Source organism: Eutrigla gurnardus (genome assembly GCF_963514095.1).
Source record: "Eutrigla gurnardus genome assembly, chromosome: 2".
Classification (NCBI taxonomy): Eukaryota; Metazoa; Chordata; class Actinopteri; order Perciformes; family Triglidae; genus Eutrigla; species Eutrigla gurnardus.
Window position 1 is genome coordinate 7,792,814 of NC_139916.1, and position 17,818 is coordinate 7,810,631.

A 17,818-nucleotide genomic window follows, 5' to 3' on the forward strand; every position below is an offset into this window, starting at 1 on the left:
TCAAACGTTCCTGTAAATCTTCTGCTCGCTGCTCATTTGTACATTATTTATTTATTTTTCAAAACTTTGCATAGATCTAGTTCCAACTTCCCAACATGTTCTCTATAACAGCACCATACTGAAACACAGACGTGTGTCACCGAACAGGAAGTGGAGTCAGCCACTTCCTGTTTGGTTCAGACTTAGTGGTCAAAGAAGTAAAGTATGCCCAGATGTAAACGACTGGCACATGAAAGTTGTATGCTGCTCAAATATAAGTAGGAGTATCTTTAGCTATATTTCTATAAAATATTAAAAGTAAATGTTTTTAGAGAAATATTAGGGAATTTTTGGACCTCAGAGACACTGTCACAACCCTTAAAAAAGATAAGAAAACAGGCTGGTAGCCACTGTTTACTCCAATATCATGTAGGCTATCATGTTTTATGTAAAATTTGCATTCAACATTCTCTCTATCTCGAAACCACCAGAGAAAAACGAAATCCTCAAGTTACTCAAATCTCCCTTTTTGTGTTATTTGTATTTCAACACACAACGGTCCGTATTAGTGGAAGCGACTGTAATCAAACCGCCGTTCTCTCACCGGTGTCGGTGTCCCTCTCGTCTGCTCTTCACGGTAACGTGAGAACCAACAAGTCAGGGCCAAGTCCGACGCTTTGAACGGAGCACGTGGTGTGAACAGAGCAACCCCACACCTGAGGCCCACAGCCCGGCCCCCGGCGAGGCGTTTTACCCGCCGGCAAGCAGCGGCTTCCTCATATCATCTATCTGGTTTTACAGGTACAATCACGTCACTAGCATTATCTCCCAGCAAAGAAAACAAATAGAAAAAAATCTTTTCACCATTACGTGTAATTCTAGTTATTTATTATAAAACTGGTTGACAGTTAATATAGTATATTTACAGTTTATATCATGCTTTGAAATAAAAAGGCAAATGGGACGTGATAACAGCGTGGAGAGTCGTAACAAAGTTAAGGCTTAAATGCTTGTAAAATGGCAAAAAGTTTCCATTCATCAAACAACACGAGGGTTGAAATGAGTGGGACGCGATCAGTTGCATTGATGGCTGAACCCAGATCTGTCCGCGGCGTCTTGCAATTACATTTATCGATTTGTACACCAAAGTGGACAAACAACACTGAGTGCATGGTTCAATTTAATATTAATACAATAATCATAAATATTGTGGTGAATTGGCAAGATAAATGCATATAAATGATCATACGTTCTGAGTTTTGACTCTCGCCCCTCTTTATTAAACACTTTTTCTTCTTCTTCTTTTTTAATCTTTTAGGAGATCGAAAGCATTTTTTTTTTTTGGACCGGATTAAAATGCGACGACTGCCTCGAGCACGTTTTTGCAACATCACAAAATATATGTCAAAGAAAATATATCCATATCCATCTAATTATGAGTCACACATCCTGCTCCGTGGTGACAACAGGGTAAAAAAATATGGTAATAAAAAAATGTCATTTACGTGCGCGTTATGGTCACGTGGACTGTGAGACGTTGCAAACACGGACATAAAAAGTGGCACGACATACATGAATCCACATTATATAAGCATTCACCTTTATGCTCACTTGGCCACTCGGCTAGCGGAAGACTATTTCTCATTCAAACCTATTTGTCTCTGCAAACACGTGAGTAAACGAAGGAAATGGACCGTATAAAAAAGAGATGTAATCATGTTATAACACAAAAACGTTTAAAAAGATTGTCCATGTAATGTAGCTGCCCAGAGCAATGCTTTCCCCCCCCTTTCTTTCTTTCTTTCTTTCTTTCTTTCTTTCTTTCTTTCTTTCTTTCTGTGAATATAAAAAGACGTTTTTAGGCCCGTCATTCCCTGGCCTGAAAGTGCTGAGTCATCTTTGGATGTCCCCGATAATACTATCTGGTCAGCAAGAAAGGAAAGAAGGATACGCTCATTAAAGGAGCGTCTCTTCACGCGATACTTGTACAATCTGGCACATTTGTAGGAGCCCAACAACTGGGTTCAAAGGTCATTCGGTGGAGCTCGGCTGTCACAGCAAACGCCTCCGATGGGAAGGGCGGGGGGCGAAGGGGGAGGAGCTCAGATGAGGGCGACCCGTATAGGGATGGCGGGAGAGTTTGTCCTGTGATGGGGGGAGTGATGGGACACCCCGTGTTCCACCATTGTGTGTTTCGACATGTGTTTCATAAGATACGTCTCCTGGAAAAAAAGAAAAATAAAGACCTTTAGACATCTCCGCTACAGCCGGTTCAGGATTTAACAGGTAACTGGACTTTTCTGTGGAACTCACCGATGTGTACGCCCTGCCGCACATGCTGCAGCAGTAGGCCTTGGCTTGTTTGATGGCGTGTGCAGACATGTGGATCTGCAGTGAGGCAGCGTCTGAATAGGCACGATAACAGTTGGAACACTTGAAGGGCTTGTCTTTGTTGTGCTGCCTCTGGTGAGACTTCAGCAGGGAGGGAAACAAAACACACAGAGGGAAAGTAAGTCAGCCTCATTGCATTGAGAAAATTCTATCACTTCCCTGTTTCGGCGGCGCGGGAGCTCAGTGGTAAAGAGAAGGGAAAAAAGGGGGGTTGGTGTTTACCTGCAGATTAGAGAGCTGAGTGAAAGCTTTCTCGCATGTCGGATGGGCGCATTTGTACGGCCGATCGCCGGTGTGGATTCTGAAATGGGAGAAAAAATGAGCCTCTTTTCAAACACAGGAGTGAACAAGAGATGGAAGACTCTCTCAATAAACTCCTTCCTTAAATGTAAAAAATCCTGTTAGTGGAATTTGTGGTGGAGACGAGGCGTCGCCGTGACGATACAGAGGACACCTCACATCCTTGTCTTAAATGTCTGTGTGAATGCTTCTTATTGTGACTGGATTTGGATCTTATCTCATCTTCTTCACTCTCCTCCACTCTTCCTGCTCCGCCAAAGCTGACACATCAACCCAAAACACTGCAGGTCGATGCCATGTTAAAGGCTCAGTTCACCAAATATTACCGATATATATCAACTCACTTTTAGTAGTATCGAGAAATGCAATCGTTTCTGAAATTTCTACTATTTCGTTTGCTTCTTACTGATTGGTTTCATTTGAATTCATTCCTTCTGTTCACACTGGCCGTTCAAAGATCCTTTACAGTTAAAATCCCAGTCGGCAACATTTTTTTGATCTTATTCACTGAAGTTGACACTACGCTCCGATAGAACAACAGAAATCATCCGGTTTTAGAAAAAAGCACGTCTCTACGTGCACGTAGAGCCTGTTTGTTTTGCAAAATATCAACACAGCCCGGATTGTCCTGTCCAATCAGCACGCAGGGCTGTGTTTGTGCACACACAGAGCCCCTCCCCCCTCGGGTCGTACCACTATCACAGGAGGGAGGCGGAGGGAAGTAGCAACAAGCTTCAAATTCCTCGGTTAAAAACCGAAACGAGGAGGTCCAAAACAACCAAGAAAAAAGAAGGAAAAAAAGAAAGATTGCGACGGTGCCCGTGATAAAACGAGTCAACATCGGACCCGCTTTTCAAAGGTGGCGGGATCTAAGGGATTTCAAAGGGCAGGAAGTCGAGGGGGAGGAGCTCGGTGGTTGTGGGGGAGGAGCGTGAGAGTTGTAAACATTCAAAATCTGCCCTCCATCCGCCGGACTTGCCGACTGGGACTTTAAGTGATGTAGGGGACAAAAATCCACAGCTCTAAGACAAAACGTGATTTATCCGAGAGGGAAATTGTTGTGATGAACGTGATGCCACTAATAGAAGAACACAGATTAATGCATTGTCTACATCTTGCTTTATGAATAAAGAAAGCCCCTACTATCACTACTGTCTATTGTACGGACACTAAATACATCATTGTCTCAGTTAAATGGAGCAATGGGAGATATTTATGACTGTAACCACGACCATGTTGTTGCAAAACATATTTCATTATACAGTCGGAGAAAATGTGGTCAGGCGTTTCCGTATTGTCTTCTTCCTAAGAAACTCACGTCACGTCAGCACTTTAAGCACCAACGAGACTCCACGGGAAAGCTCTATTTCTAAATCCTACGGCGCTTTTTGAATCTGCGATGTGAAGGAAACATGCAGACATCAGACAGATATCAGACCTGGTGTGCTGCTGCAGGTGGGAGAGCTGGCGGAAACACTTTTCACAGTAGGAGCAGCGGTACGGTTTGATGCCCAGGTGAATGCGCAGGTGCTGCGCCAGGTACGACGCGTTGGCAAAGGACTTGGTGCAGTGAGGACACTTGTGAGCCTTCGCCTCTGTGTGTGTTTTGGAGTGGATCTGCATGTCTGACTTGGAGAAGAACGTCAGCGGACAAACTTTACACCTGCGGCAAACACAAGACGGAGAGACACGTTGGATGCATGTCAACACACATAACCACAGCTGAGGAAGCTGAAAGGGGAAAGGAGACGAGGGCTGAGGTGGACGGAGAGGAACAGGGCTTTATGATCATTATGTATGGGTGGATTATTTGTATGAGGAGGAGGATTTATGTTTTTGGCGGTTTGCTTTTGTTTCGTCTTTGCACGTTGATTATGTGTAAAACCGTCTGTTTCTCAGTTCTGAAAAGTAAGTACATATAGTAAGTATTTCTTGAGTTACCTTTACTTAAGTATTTCCACTTTATGTATGCTTTAAACTTTTGACATTTATGTAACATCTTCAGTTACTAGTGCCACTGCATATATATCTATATATATATGTATATATATACAAAACACAAGATCGGTTCATAACAATGCACTGCATAATACTGCAATATACTGTACCGTATAACACGGTGAGTACTTTTACTCTTTGTACCTGCAGGTGCATGTATTTTTACTTAAATCTTTTGACCAGCAGAAACAAATATAAACATATGTGTTATATATGTGATCTGCCTTCTGTGTTGTTAGTTGTTAACTGTCTGGCTGCTGTTTGGTGCTGAGCAGGCGGGATATGGTGTAAACAGTGCGTTCTCACAGCTTGTTTTGCTGCTAAATGGAATTGAAAACTGTCAATCAAAGCAATAAAGTTGTGGGAACCAAAACCAGCTGAAGAGTTGGAAGTTATTTTTCTCTGACGTTGGACAGTCACATGATCGATTTTAGCCTCTTCCAGTAACATTTTGAATACAAAACCTTCACTTCTTGTTTTTGCCTGATTTTCCGTCACCATAGTCTGTTTGGTAAATATCGTGGGAAACTAGAGAAAAGGCCATGAACACGCCGACGGTTCTCATCCTTGATTTCCTCGGTTTGAGGACTCTGGGGAGCACAGCTTTTCCCCACAGTGTGTTTTTTTCTGTGCATAAATATTCTGTTGTGCATATTTGATATATTACGTGTTTTTGGGCTGCTTTTATGTTTTGGTGGGGCAGAGAAGATTCTCAAATCTATTGGACATGAAGTTAAAATCTGTTTTGCCACTTTGCAGATTTGACCTTTGGTCTTCCAAATCACTGTATTTCCTAATTTGTTTGATCACAGAGGGAGATTTGAAACCTGCGTTATCTACTGGACTTTATCTGAAAACAATGAGCCGTGAATCAGAGGCACCGCACCTTGGTTATCTTTTGCATCTCTCCTACCTGTAGGTTTTCCCCGGTTTGGAGGTGATGGTGAGGCAGGGCTGGTCGTTGCCCGAGGCCAGGATCGGGTAGGGCACCACCAAAAGTGACGACCCGTTCTCTGCCTTGATCCTCTTACGCCCTCGTTCCTCCTTCGGAGGAGGGCCGAGGAGGCCCACGAGGCCCCCGTTGGTTTTCCCAGGCTCCATTCCGTGGCTGCAGGCTAACCCTGAGATAAGGTGATGCGTGGGGGCCCCGCCCAGTCGGCCGTGGCCGCTGGAGTTGGGTGTGGTGGGGGTGATGATCTCTGAGGGGTTGAGGTTGCCGGTTCTGGAGGCCAGCGCCACACCTGATGCAAAACAATAGCAAAGAGGACAATGTCACAATGTATCATCAAATTGCCCATTCATGTCGAGGCCAATGGACAAACAGCTGCTAGGCAACAGACACAATGGCAATAGGGCAGGACGGTTGGCAAGGCTACTCTCCAGTGTTTGCAAAGGCTTATGGTTAAAGCCATATTCTCATGAAGTGTTTACATTATTCTTAGTCTCCTACACATTCGTACAGCAGTCCAAAATATCCCAAATTCAAATAATCCACGCAGATCCGAGCAGGACAGCCGTCCGTGCTTCTTTGTTTAACGGCGGTATACCTGAGACGTGGTTCGTCCTGGACGGATGGTCTATAAGTTGACGGAGATGCCAGTCTTCCCATAATCCTCTGGCTTTTATAGCTGCTTTATCATCCAGATTCAGGTTTACATCTCCCAGAATACGACCTGGTAGAAAATGTGCAGGAAAAACTCACCTTTACAAAACAAATCTTTCATCTTTTATCATCCTTACCAACTTGAGTGTCTCTATCATAAACACATTTTCATTTAGGTCATCATACAGCATCTGCATGTTGACATTGGAAGTAACATTTCGGGGACTTTTGATAGAACTCCTGTCTCTGAGAGGCACATCTTGTACTTTTTACTCCACTCCATTTGTCAGACAGCTTTTATTCCAGTCGTCCAAACCCCGCATTCTTTAACTATGAATGTTTCTGATAAACTGAAGGATGAAGTGTTTCTGTGTGTTCAGAAAATCCTCGTACTTTAAAAGCAAAATAAACTATCTGAAAACATGCAACGCTACGACCACGTGATGATTCTTATAATGCAGCAGTAATTAATCCAAAAACCTTGTATATTGTAGTAAAACACTGACTGCAGAATGATGATTTACTTTTGATACTTTAAGTACATTCTGCTGATAATACCTACATACTTTTACGTATTATTGTAACAGTATAGTATTCGTACTAAGGAGTAAAGGACCTGAATATTTCCTCCACCACTGGTACGGTGCTGGTGAAGTGAGGGCGGGGGAGACGGGGGAGACGGGGGAGGCGTACCTGTTACTGAGCTGGAGGCGGGGGAGACGGGGGAGGCGTACCTGTTACTGAGCTGGAGGCGGGCCGGGCGTGCAGGGCGATATCGGGCTGAGACGGGCTGTGGCTGTGCAGAACTGGCATCTGGTGAGTTTTGGACATCCCGTGCTGGCCGCCATCCGCCTGGATGGGGGGCGCCAGCATGGGCTGCTGGGAAGGGGCTGAGGCAGCGGGCAGATGCTGTGGTCGGATCTTCTCTGCCATCAGCTGCTCCTTGATTTTGTTAATCAAGACTAGGTTATCCAGCTGACAGCCAGGAAACAACATTTGTGACAAGAGAACAGTCATCAGTTCAGTCAGTGTCACTTTGTGAGGTGATGGTTCCCTCTAGAGGCCGATATGTGACATTGCACCTAAAACCGTCAACGTCTCGCCCATTAAACGCTGCATTAAACCACTGGCCCCAAACTGTCTTGTGACCCCTTAATATGAAGCAACTTCTACTTGTTACGGACTTTATGGATTCTCTTAATCTGATTTATTTCATTGAAGTCCTGGAAACTTGTCTGGCTGTCCAGAGGAAAACATCTTCAAAAGACCTTCAGTCTTCTCATCTAACTCTCTGAAATATTCATATTTACCCAAATGACAAACTAATCAGGTAAATGGTGTTTTAAAATGAGTTTAAACAAAAAAATAACTTCTGATAGGTATAATCAGAGTCATTGGGAACACATAACTAAAACGACTGCACTATAATGGCAAAATTATAATGACAAACACCAAAAAATCTCATTAATATACAATAGTGTGATACTTAATGTATGTATCAAGTGTGAAAACAGGCTTTTCCTCTGTGTTAGAGACTATATCAATACAAATACCTCTAGATCCAATGCTTTCACACTAGGTTTATATCCAGCTATTCATAACATTAGAGGGAGACAACAGTTATTTTTAAGAAAGAGGAAGAATTATTGCTCGGGAGTTCGGGAGGCCGAGTATGGCTTAATGGCTTTCTGAGTTATCGACGACTCTCTCTGCCCTTAGAAAAGAAGTACATGTGCGATCAATGGTTACCAATCACTCCTCGACATCTCGGGTCTTTACATATGTTACCGGGGCAGATACGTATTTAGATACGATAGATAAACTTGTACTTAAACTGAAGTGTATTACGTTAATACAATCCTCAACCAATGCTTATGTTTCAACAAAGATGCTGTTAAAACAACCTTTATTTGACTAAATATGAGAGTCACTCACCTGGCCGGGCATCGTTGGAGGTGGAGGCCAGAAATAGGGATTGTTAAAGCGAGGTTCCGCCATCCTGAAAGAAACACACAAGGCTCATGAACGAGGTGAGGGCAGCTCCAAACATGATGATGACTCTCAACCTTTTAGACGGAAATGAAGAAATGTTTGCTTGTTCAGGGGCTGACTAGGTAAGTTTTTTTTTTTTCTTGCTTTTTACACACAGAAAGGCAAAGATTAGAGGAAACTTGATTATTCCATGTTGGGGACCACAATATTCCTATAAAAACAGCCTCCTTAATGACATAATAAATATGAAGATCTAAAAAAGGAGCTCTCCACGTCAAACAGCAGCTGACTGTTTGACGTGGAGTTTGAGATCTTGTGATGGTATAAATTCTGTATTAGTTCTCCTCCGTTCTCAAAAGTGCGAGAGGAGACCTTGTTTCTTCATCGTCTGTCGTCAGAGGAGGACGTTTTTAACTGAGCGACACGGCTTCTTCTCAAGATTTCCAACCACAAAACTCAGAGATGGGCATGCTGCCTGAGAGATAGGCTCTCACATGATTACGGCTCGTTGGGGAGGGGAAGTGTCCGACAAACGCTTATCACAGGAAACAGAGACGTTGCAAAAGGATCCTAATCTCGCCCTCTGTCTCCTCCTTGACACATGGGGCCCTGACAGGTTACGTGATGGGAAGCGCCGTCTCACCTCAGAGCGCAGTGAGACCTGAACACGGTGAGGCTGAGGGGTCAGTGACCGAACATGGAACGGCTGAAACGAGGATGCTGCACAGACACCACGCGGATTTGTAAGTCGACATGTTTGTTCTTGTTTTATGGGCAAAATAAGAACATACTCTCTTTTACATAACAATACATGATTTCTATCAGTTGCGACTCAGCTTTTCCACATGAGATGGTTAGAAACCTCCGCTTTTTGACAACAGAGAGCTGCTCGCTGCTGCGGTTTTGATCCGAGAGGCTTTTCTTTCCATAGCTTCTCTTTTCAACCTCGTATGAAATTCCTTTTTCTTTTTTTTTCAAACATTTTGCATTGCATGCTTTGGCACACTCCACCATTCCTAAGTCTGTTTGGCTTAGCGGAGGCATAACACAGTCCATCTCCGTGAGCCAAGAGAAACAAAAACGATACGTTTGGGGGTACGAGCGTACAGTAAACCCCACAAAATATTTCTCTAATGATGCCAGTGGGGATCAGTTTCACTTCCTGGAGACTCTCTGCCTGGAGGGAGGCGGCACGGGGGGGTTCGACGGCGGCTGGATATCTTTGTGTCACTTTTTGAAAAACAAAAATGAACTGGAACTCATAGTTCTCGTGCGGTACATTCAATTAAGAGCTTGCTTTTGGACTTCTTTCAGCACTATTTGTGCCACTTGTGCCAGAATACTGCCATGTTTTGGCATGAAATGCAGCATGAAATATGGCTTATATGCCTTCATGTTGGAACAGGGTTTGAAGTATTTCCAGCAGGTAGGAAAATGACATGCAGGCATTCGTCCAGTATTTCAGGTGCAGGTGCATCAGGGAGGTGTCTTATTAAACAAATACATTTAAATAAGAATTGAAAGGGCTGCAAATAAAAGTTATTGCAGATTACTTTCTTGGTGTGAAGGCGATTGGTTTATGAATAAAATGCATGAAATAGTGAAGAAAGGCCATTATAATTTCCAAGGGCACAAGATGATGCATTCAAATGTATTGTTTTGTTTGACCAACACGTTTCCGTTTACTATAATATGACTTACAATAGCATTGTTGTTTTCACATTTAAGAAGCCGGAAGAAAACATTGTTTTGGACTTTTTCTTGAAACATTTAAATCAACTATTAATGAATTATCACAACAATAGATTGACGAGAACGTCAAAGGTTTTTGCCCATTTCTGCAACTGCAGACGGGCTTAAAATGAATAACCTATTATAATGTATAACTACAGACTTAATGGCCTTTTATAGTGCAAAACAAAATAATTTATTCAACATGTTTAACTGCATTATTAGCTAATTTAAGATAAATATCAGTCAGAGGCAACCCAACATATCTTATTAATGACTGTAAGACCTTCGTAAATAATGAATGAATAAATAAAACAAGTTGTTAAGAACGTGTAAAGTCCTTATAAAGGACATTATAAAGTGATAAAGTAATATTTATAGGCTGCATGCTGCTGATACTGTAATAGTGTGTTAATATTACATGAAATATGGGAACATATATCTGCTGTCTTGCATGGAAGTGCTAAAATAATCCTGCAGACTGTAACAACAATGACAGGAAACTGTTTTTAAATATAAATATTTTACCTTCAGTGTAATAAAACGCGGATCAGCTTCCATCTCTGGAACTAAAGTTGGAGCTAACTTTTTGATCTTTTTTTGTGTGTGTGTGTGTAGCTGCTCTGCTGAATTTTTGCTCCTTTTGTTCAAAAACAACAAGAACCGGAGTCTGACGTCTAAAAGCGGAGACGGCTCCGAACGGAGAGCATCTCCTCCTCCGGAGAGCAGCGATGCCTCCGCAGCGCCTTCCGCTCCCTCCGCCGCCTCTCCCACATTCTCAGACAGTTTTATTAAAAAAAATCAGACAAAAGGAAAACAAAAATGGCAGCCCCTGTCTTATTTTTATAAGCACTGGGACGCCATATTCTGCAGATCCGAATATTTCCTCCAGATGTGATTTAAACGCCGTGGCGACGCGTCGGGCGATGTGGCGCATTTGCATTAAGCGTACGGATGATTGTTTACTTTGATTCAGGTTTGAATAGCCCGGCTTGAAAGGGGGGGTAGGAAGGGAAGAGAGAGAAAAAAAAAAAAAAAAAAAAAGCCTGACACTTCCTACAACAATCGTGATGCCTCCGCTGAAAGCTGCAGCCGCGGAGCCGCAAAAGCCCCGAACGTCGTCGTTCATCGTGGCGCAGTGAAACGAGGAGAGACACGGCTCTTCGTCGTCTCTCTCTCGCTCTCCTTTTTTTTTTTTTTTTAAATAGAACTTTTGCACGACTCGAACAGAAAAACGGTGACGAAGCGGCGCGAGGAGAGCTCGCGCGCGAGACAGAAAAGAGCAAAGCTTTGAGGAGAAGAAAAAAAAAAAAAAAAAAAAAAAAGAAGCCGAGGCGGACGGTTTGCGTCGAGCGGCCAACGTACCTGAAGGAAGCGAAGAGATCTATTTATTTTTGGGATTGGACTCTTCTCTCTGCTCGCTCTCGGTGGTCGGACTTCAAACCTTCCGGGTCGCCTGCTGTTCACTTCTGGGTGCTGCAGGCGTCCGAACACCTCTCGGTTGAAACGGATCTTTTTTTTCCCCTTCTCCCCCCTTTTCTTTTCTTTCCCCTTTTTCCTCTCCTGGTTTTTCTAACTCAAACGTCGCCTTTTCTCGCAGATATTGTGCGCGCGGTGGATAGCGGCGCGTGTGTGTGCGCGCCCGGGGACTTCATAATTAACGTGCTTTTTCCTGCACAGTGCCAGTTGTGGTGTTGAGATATTATTGCAGGCTGACTTTCTCTCACGTGCATCATCCCTTACAATGGTCTCGGCCGTGTGTGTGTGTGTGTGTGTGTGTGTGTGTGTCCAAGGCCACGACGGTCATGTACAGTAAATGTGAGGTGTAATCCGCTCAGCAGCAGCATGACAGGCTGCTAATATGCTCTGTGCTGAGCTCAGCAGGAGATTGATGGGGAGCTTCTGTGTCGCAGCCGCCACTTAACATTGTGATAATGAGACATTATCATGAAGCTTATTATCAAGGCAGACTCTCCCGAGTTGCTCTGTGATCCAAAGAACTGGACCAAACACTACAGTTAGAGGCTATAGTTGACGTTGGCTTCTGTATAATATTTTGTATCTATCAAATGTTACACCCCCCGCTGTGTGTCAGACCAAAGTGCATCCTTTTTTCCATTTTATCATCAGTGTTTGTTGTGTTTTTTATACACATTAACTGCCCTAATATAGTTTTGTCTGTTTTATTTATCCACATGCAGTTCTTGAGTTGTACACAGGGTGCAGGAGTGTGTCCATGGGGTGCAGGGACACTCAGGGGCGTGTCTTTGGGGTGGTCAATCACTTTGTTTGATTAGAGCATAGGTACTTTATTTTAAGATGCAACATTTAAAAAAAAATATATATTTTTTTTAAATTTATTTTCACAATTTTATTTTGAAATGCAGCCCTTCGTTTCATTAAAGATGGAAGAAAATAATACATATCTACAGTAATATATATCTGTATAATTAAATGTGACAATAAATATTGTCGAAATGTTCTTTCTTTATTTGAAGGGACGGCCAGTTGTTGATTATATGCAGACGTTGATACGACTACTAGGCTACGTCAATATATAAGTTAGACATTGGGATGTTCCGCATTTTAAAAACCTTGTAATTTCAGTGTGCCACCCTTCTACAGTCGGTGCCCCAACCTGCCCCCCCCCCCCCCAAGAGAAAACACAAGCACAAACCGGCCTCCAAGAATGATGATGATTAATTAACAGCACCAGGCGTCTTGAACGTCTCCTCCTCTGCTTTAGCGAGATTTATTAGACCACTTTTTTTTAAAACATAACTAACAGAAACAGATGACTACGGACAAATTAATATACGTAATATTAAGTGAGATCGTCAGCATAAAAACTGACCCTGTTTTGGTCACATCCTTCACACATGGCTGCTTTCTGACCTGCCTTGGGGTTTTTACACACATACAAAATAACACGCACACATTCAAATGTTTGTTTACATATTCATAAGACATGCAAACTCCACGGGACGTCTCATATCGTTGACACGAGTCAGACTGAGGATACAAAAGAGAATAATTAGAGAGGAAGAAGAGTGGTTATTGAGTGCAGACCTACCAGTCTGTGGATATTACAGAAGTTATAATGGAATACAAGATGTTTCAATATGGACACAATTAAAATGCTTTGAGAAGAACGGAAAAGGCTGCAGCTTCTCGTGAACTGAGCTTTATCTGACTTTACTTTGCACAACTTCCTGCTTCCTGTTGCACATGTACCTCAGAGAGAGATAAAAAAAAAAAAAAAGTCAATACACCTGATAAGAAAATGTGGTTTGCACACCTATTCTTCACATCGATAGAACACGTAGATATGTCATCGAGGCCCCTGCTCTCCAAAAGCAGTCACATAACCAGGTCCATTTAGTAGCGAGAGAGAGATTTTAGTTATATTATGTCCTCTGGAAGCATTCTTAGGACTTCCTGCCCTCATTTCTGTCACAGTTGACCACAGAAACACCAGAAGGCCCATTTTTTATTGATCACAGTCATTGAGAATGAGCGTTCAGATGGCAGAGAAGTCCTCAAACGCCTCAGATTACAGATTACAATTTCCACGTCGCTTTTGGCTGACGCCATCACGCTGAAGAAGATGGTGTGATTTGATCAAAAGCTCCAGAAGGGCTCGCGGTACCCGATGGTTTTTGTCACCTGCTGTTTTCGGGGGGTCGAGACGTGAACTTCTGCTCACATTCCGAGTGTTTTAAAGCGTTCAAACGGGGTAAAAGAGACTTTTTGGCGCATCTCATTCCAGCTGTGAGGAGGAGCATTGTGTTTCCAACCAGTTTGAACACAAAGTACAACTGAATAAAAATGTCTTGTGACCTGACATTTACATGTAACTGGAGAACAGACAATGAGGCGGTTTCCCCCAGGAGAACCGTACCGATACATCATGTAAAATGCATACCTTTAATTGGCTTAATACGACAACGAAAGCAATCATCGTCATTTATGATTCATAAATGAAGGAGAACCGTCTTTTAATAGGGTGTTAAATGAAGTGTTTAAGATCCTGAATGACTCATTGTTATGTGTTACGCGATCTACGGCTCGGTCTAATCCTGCTTTACCGAAACCCCCCAACGTGTATTTGCTGTAACCTCTGAAGCAACGCGCTGCGGTTTGAACGAGGCGGGTGTAACGCAGGAATGTTTGCAGATTCTCAGGGAAACACACCTTTTATCTGATTTATTCTTCTTCAACAAGTTGATTCCACACGCACATGCAGACGCTTTGCATCCCTCACTGTCAGCCAGTTAGCTGCTCGACGGGTTTTCTTGTCTGTGCAAACAGTGCCACACCTTCTGAGATGCAACGTTTTCTCTCACCTCCACGCAGGGCCAGGTGTAGCAGGGAGCACCGGAGGGGGGGGGAGGTGAAGGGAGGGGTGGGGGAGGAGGAGAGGTCATTATCCCCTACGAGGGGTGGAGCAAAACAAGGAGGTGGAGAGAGCGGATGAAAGATTTGAAGCTCATATTGACATGCGGCTCTGAAAGCTCCCGTGAGTCCAGGTACGTGAAACGAAACGAACGAACTCCACACTTGTGTTTTCATGCAAGATGACTCGTTTTCTGTTTGCCCTCAAGTGAGATCTTGCACGTGATAATGTCGCGTTTACAGGTTGAATCTGTACACCGTCAGGTGGTGGACGTAGTCACAGTCTGTGTCAACGTGCGTGTGTTCACATTAGAGAGGAGTTTGTTCATTGCTGGTGATAAAACTTTTGGAATTGAAATATCGTGTTAACAAGTTGAACTTATGAACGAGTTTCCTCATTTCTAATCGACTTAAAACAGCTGTGCAGTCCAGGGTTCACCACGAAGGTAAACAACAAATATATTGATCTGGAACCACAGGGTCAAACAGTGTCACTAACAACTGAAGGTTTATGTTATAACATTATATATCTAACACTGCTGGGGGGGTTGAGTGACAACAGAGCTGACATTCCAGAGCTCCTCCACCCCGAAGCAAAAGAAAACCAGTCTTTAAATGAGTTCCCCCTCTTTGTTGTGTGCTGTCTGATTGCAGCCATGGACGGTGTGTTGGAAGGAGCGGCGGCGTTGTGTGCGTGCAAGCTGGTCTGCAGTCTCCTCTTCCTGCCCTCGCAGGCCGCCTCGTACAGCCCCGTCAGCTTCTGCTTCTGCTGCCTCCTGGTCTTCACCGACTTCCTGGTCGCAGGTGATTATTAGCGGGGTGTACTTGTCACCACGGTGCTGCAAGTTTTACATCCCGACACAGCTGTGTCGGACGACCCCAACACCAACCCGTAAACATCTGGAATAGGATGTTATTTTGCACTATAATATTACATATTTCACAGTGTATTCAAGACTGGAGAGATAGATGTCCTTGTTCTGAAAATGAAAGTATTTGCAGGTTCTCTTCCATAATCTTTGGGTTTAAAAGTAGTGGCTGATTTTTTGATTTGTCACTGTTTAGACCAAATGTCTATTCAATTAATTGACAACAATAACAATGAATAATGATAAGTAAATCATCTTTTCAGTGAAGTATGATGCATCTTGTGTCCAGCAGTTTGCAGCATATTCAAAGATTCTGCATTCTTTCAAAGAGAGGAAGGAATAGATGCAATAATCAGAATGACCATCTGATCTTTGTCTCCCACAGTTTTTCTGAGCTTCTTTTGCATCTTTGAGTCCTGGCTGACTGAGCTGACTGAACTGGGCGACGCCGTCGCCCTGCGCTTCCTGATCTTCCTCGGCCACACGTACGGCGCCGTGCTGCTGCTCGTCATACCCCTGATAGCCGTGGAGACTCTGACCACGCTGCTGTGGCCTCGCTCTGGTGACGCTCACGGTCAATGTGACGTCGGGGAGGTGGCTGAGGAAGAGGAGGAGGAGGAGGAGAGCAGAGACAACGGAGGCAAAGAAAAGAGTTTGTCCCGTCATGTGGTCGGCTACCTCTGCTGCCTGTCGGTGTGGGTCATCGTCGCCCTTGACGCCAGGTGGGGATGGAAGCGGGAGGAAGTGTGGACCGCTGCCTGTATGCACACATCCAACTCCCTCCTCAGATGTTTGCCTTACCTGTTCAGACCCATGTCGAGCACTGTGAATCTCTGCTGGGGCATGGCCTTCCTCTCCCTCCTCCTGCTGCTCCTCTGGAGACTCTTGAGGACCAGCACAGGTCTCCACATTCGGCACCGGGCATGGACGGCCACGACGCACGGAGAGAAACGTGGAGGTAACAATAACGGGGACACTTGCCGGCGAGATCCAGTGCCACGCGGGCCCTCCGAGCCTCCGAAATCCGGCATGTCAGAGTCAGACTCACAGTGTGTTGACCCAGGGAAAACAGAGAGCAGCTGCACTGTTCACAGAGCATATTCCTGGAACAGCGTGCAGATGTCGGCGCATCACCATGGAGACTTTGTCCTCGTCGCCCCCCAGTGTTTGTCAGCGGAGAGAGGAGGACAAGAGCGCGAAAGGGCAAGGAAAGGTATACCTCTGACATTTATCACGGAGGAACATGTAGCCTCACAATGCAGGAGCCAAAGTGGGTGGCGACTGTGGGGTTTTCCATGCCCCGGGGTGAATGTAATGATAGGGTTCGTCGGTGTGCTCTCCATCTTTGTGCTGCCTCTAAACCTCAGCGTGAACATTCTTCTGATCAGGACTATAGAGACTCTGCTGGAGCTGTGCATGGAATCTGTAGTTTCATACGCAGCATACGCAAGCGACGCATCCACCTCTCACAATGAAACTGTGGTGTAAAACCTGACTGCCGAGAGGCAAAGGCGGATGCTGATTGAGGATATTTGCAACAGGATCGGTGCATTAATATTGCATGTGTGCAGACGGCAGATCCACGTGTCAACACCGGCTTGAATAGAGAGTCAATAAGCATTTCTGAGCAGCTATTCACATGTGAGGAATAGTATGTGGAAACTGCTGAAAGGTGCTGAGCAGGCAGGTTGAGGCGTACTTGGTTGTAAGACTGAAACAGACGCCTGGAAGGCCTGTTTTTATTGTTCTAGATCTGCAGCGATTTGTCATTACACAATTGGCTGTAGAAAAGTCCTGCGTAAATAAGACTACTACTGTTTTGAAATGAGTAATATGAAGTGTGAAAATGTAAAAAATGTATTTAAATGTTTCATCTTTTCTGTTAAATCCGCTGGTTTCACAGGATTGTACTACTCATCAGAGGTGAGAAGTAATTTCATCAAGTAGTGTATCATATTAAACCACTGATTTCCAAATGTTTTGGCTCGTGACAAAAGAGACATTTCTCTTCTGGATAAGTTTCATATGCATATGATGCCAAAAAGAGGTCAAATTATCCAATATTTCAGAAAGATTAGGGGAAAAGCAGAATTACGACCACCTCAAAATGTATCTTGTGATTCTTTAGGAGCTGCTAAAGCACGAGTATTAATGATGCAATATTGTGATATTCCACTCTGTTGTATGCTATTAAACATATAGTTATAGTAAGCTAGCTAGCTATAGCAACATAGCAACATAGCATACAAACTGTTTTTTTTAATTAAAAAAGTAACATCAACATAAACAATCATACCAGCAACCAACAAAAGCTCAGTGATGCATGTTATCTCTGTTCAATTTTACCAACCAAAAAAAACGTCGTCACTCACTGCGTTGCCTGGTAACCACAATCTACAACGAGTCTTCAACAAGTCGCTGCAACTTGGCCAAACAACACGTCAGTTCCCTCTAAAGTACGGTTTGCCAGCTTTTTAACTTCTGTTTTTTTAAATAGAGAAAACAAACAAGACGAAACACGCTCTAAACAATGAGCTTTGGGTGGATGTTGTTCCCCTTT

The 17,818-nt window shown here is 43.8% G+C and overlaps 2 protein-coding genes across 4 annotated transcripts; one reads left to right on the forward strand and one right to left on the reverse strand.

The window, feature by feature from the left end:
- Positions 1-1,265: 1,265 nt before the first annotated feature.
- Positions 1,266-11,974, reverse strand: znf362a (zinc finger protein 362a). 2 transcript variants are annotated; one of them, XM_084037937.1, is made up of 9 exons: positions 11,360-11,974; positions 8,207-8,270; positions 7,006-7,213; positions 6,216-6,341; positions 5,582-5,909; positions 4,109-4,333; positions 2,593-2,671; positions 2,293-2,451; positions 1,266-2,201 (listed from the first exon to the last, which is right to left on the reverse strand). In XM_084037937.1, exons 2-9 carry the CDS (start codon positions 8,267-8,269, stop codon positions 2,082-2,084), a joined length of 1,308 nt encoding a protein of 435 aa, XP_083894063.1. In that variant the 5' UTR covers position 8,270; positions 11,360-11,974; the 3' UTR covers positions 1,266-2,081. The 2 variants fall into 2 exon arrangements, with proteins under 2 accessions (XP_083894063.1, XP_083894062.1); XM_084037936.1 differs by having other exon boundaries at positions 7,006-7,246; positions 11,360-11,971.
- On the forward strand, positions 8,873-17,365 carry LOC311031595 (uncharacterized protein). 2 transcript variants are annotated; one of them, XM_084037956.1, is made up of 3 exons: positions 8,873-9,006; positions 15,044-15,193; positions 15,644-17,365. In XM_084037956.1, the coding sequence occupies exons 1-3, from the start codon at positions 8,961-8,963 to the stop codon at positions 16,744-16,746; spliced, it is 1,299 nt and encodes a 432-aa protein (XP_083894082.1). In that variant the 5' UTR covers positions 8,873-8,960; the 3' UTR covers positions 16,747-17,365. The 2 variants fall into 2 exon arrangements, with proteins under 2 accessions (XP_083894082.1, XP_083894083.1); XM_084037957.1 differs by lacking the exon at positions 8,873-9,006 and adding an exon at positions 14,385-14,523 and having other exon boundaries at positions 15,644-17,364.
- Positions 17,366-17,818: the final 453 nt, after the last annotated feature.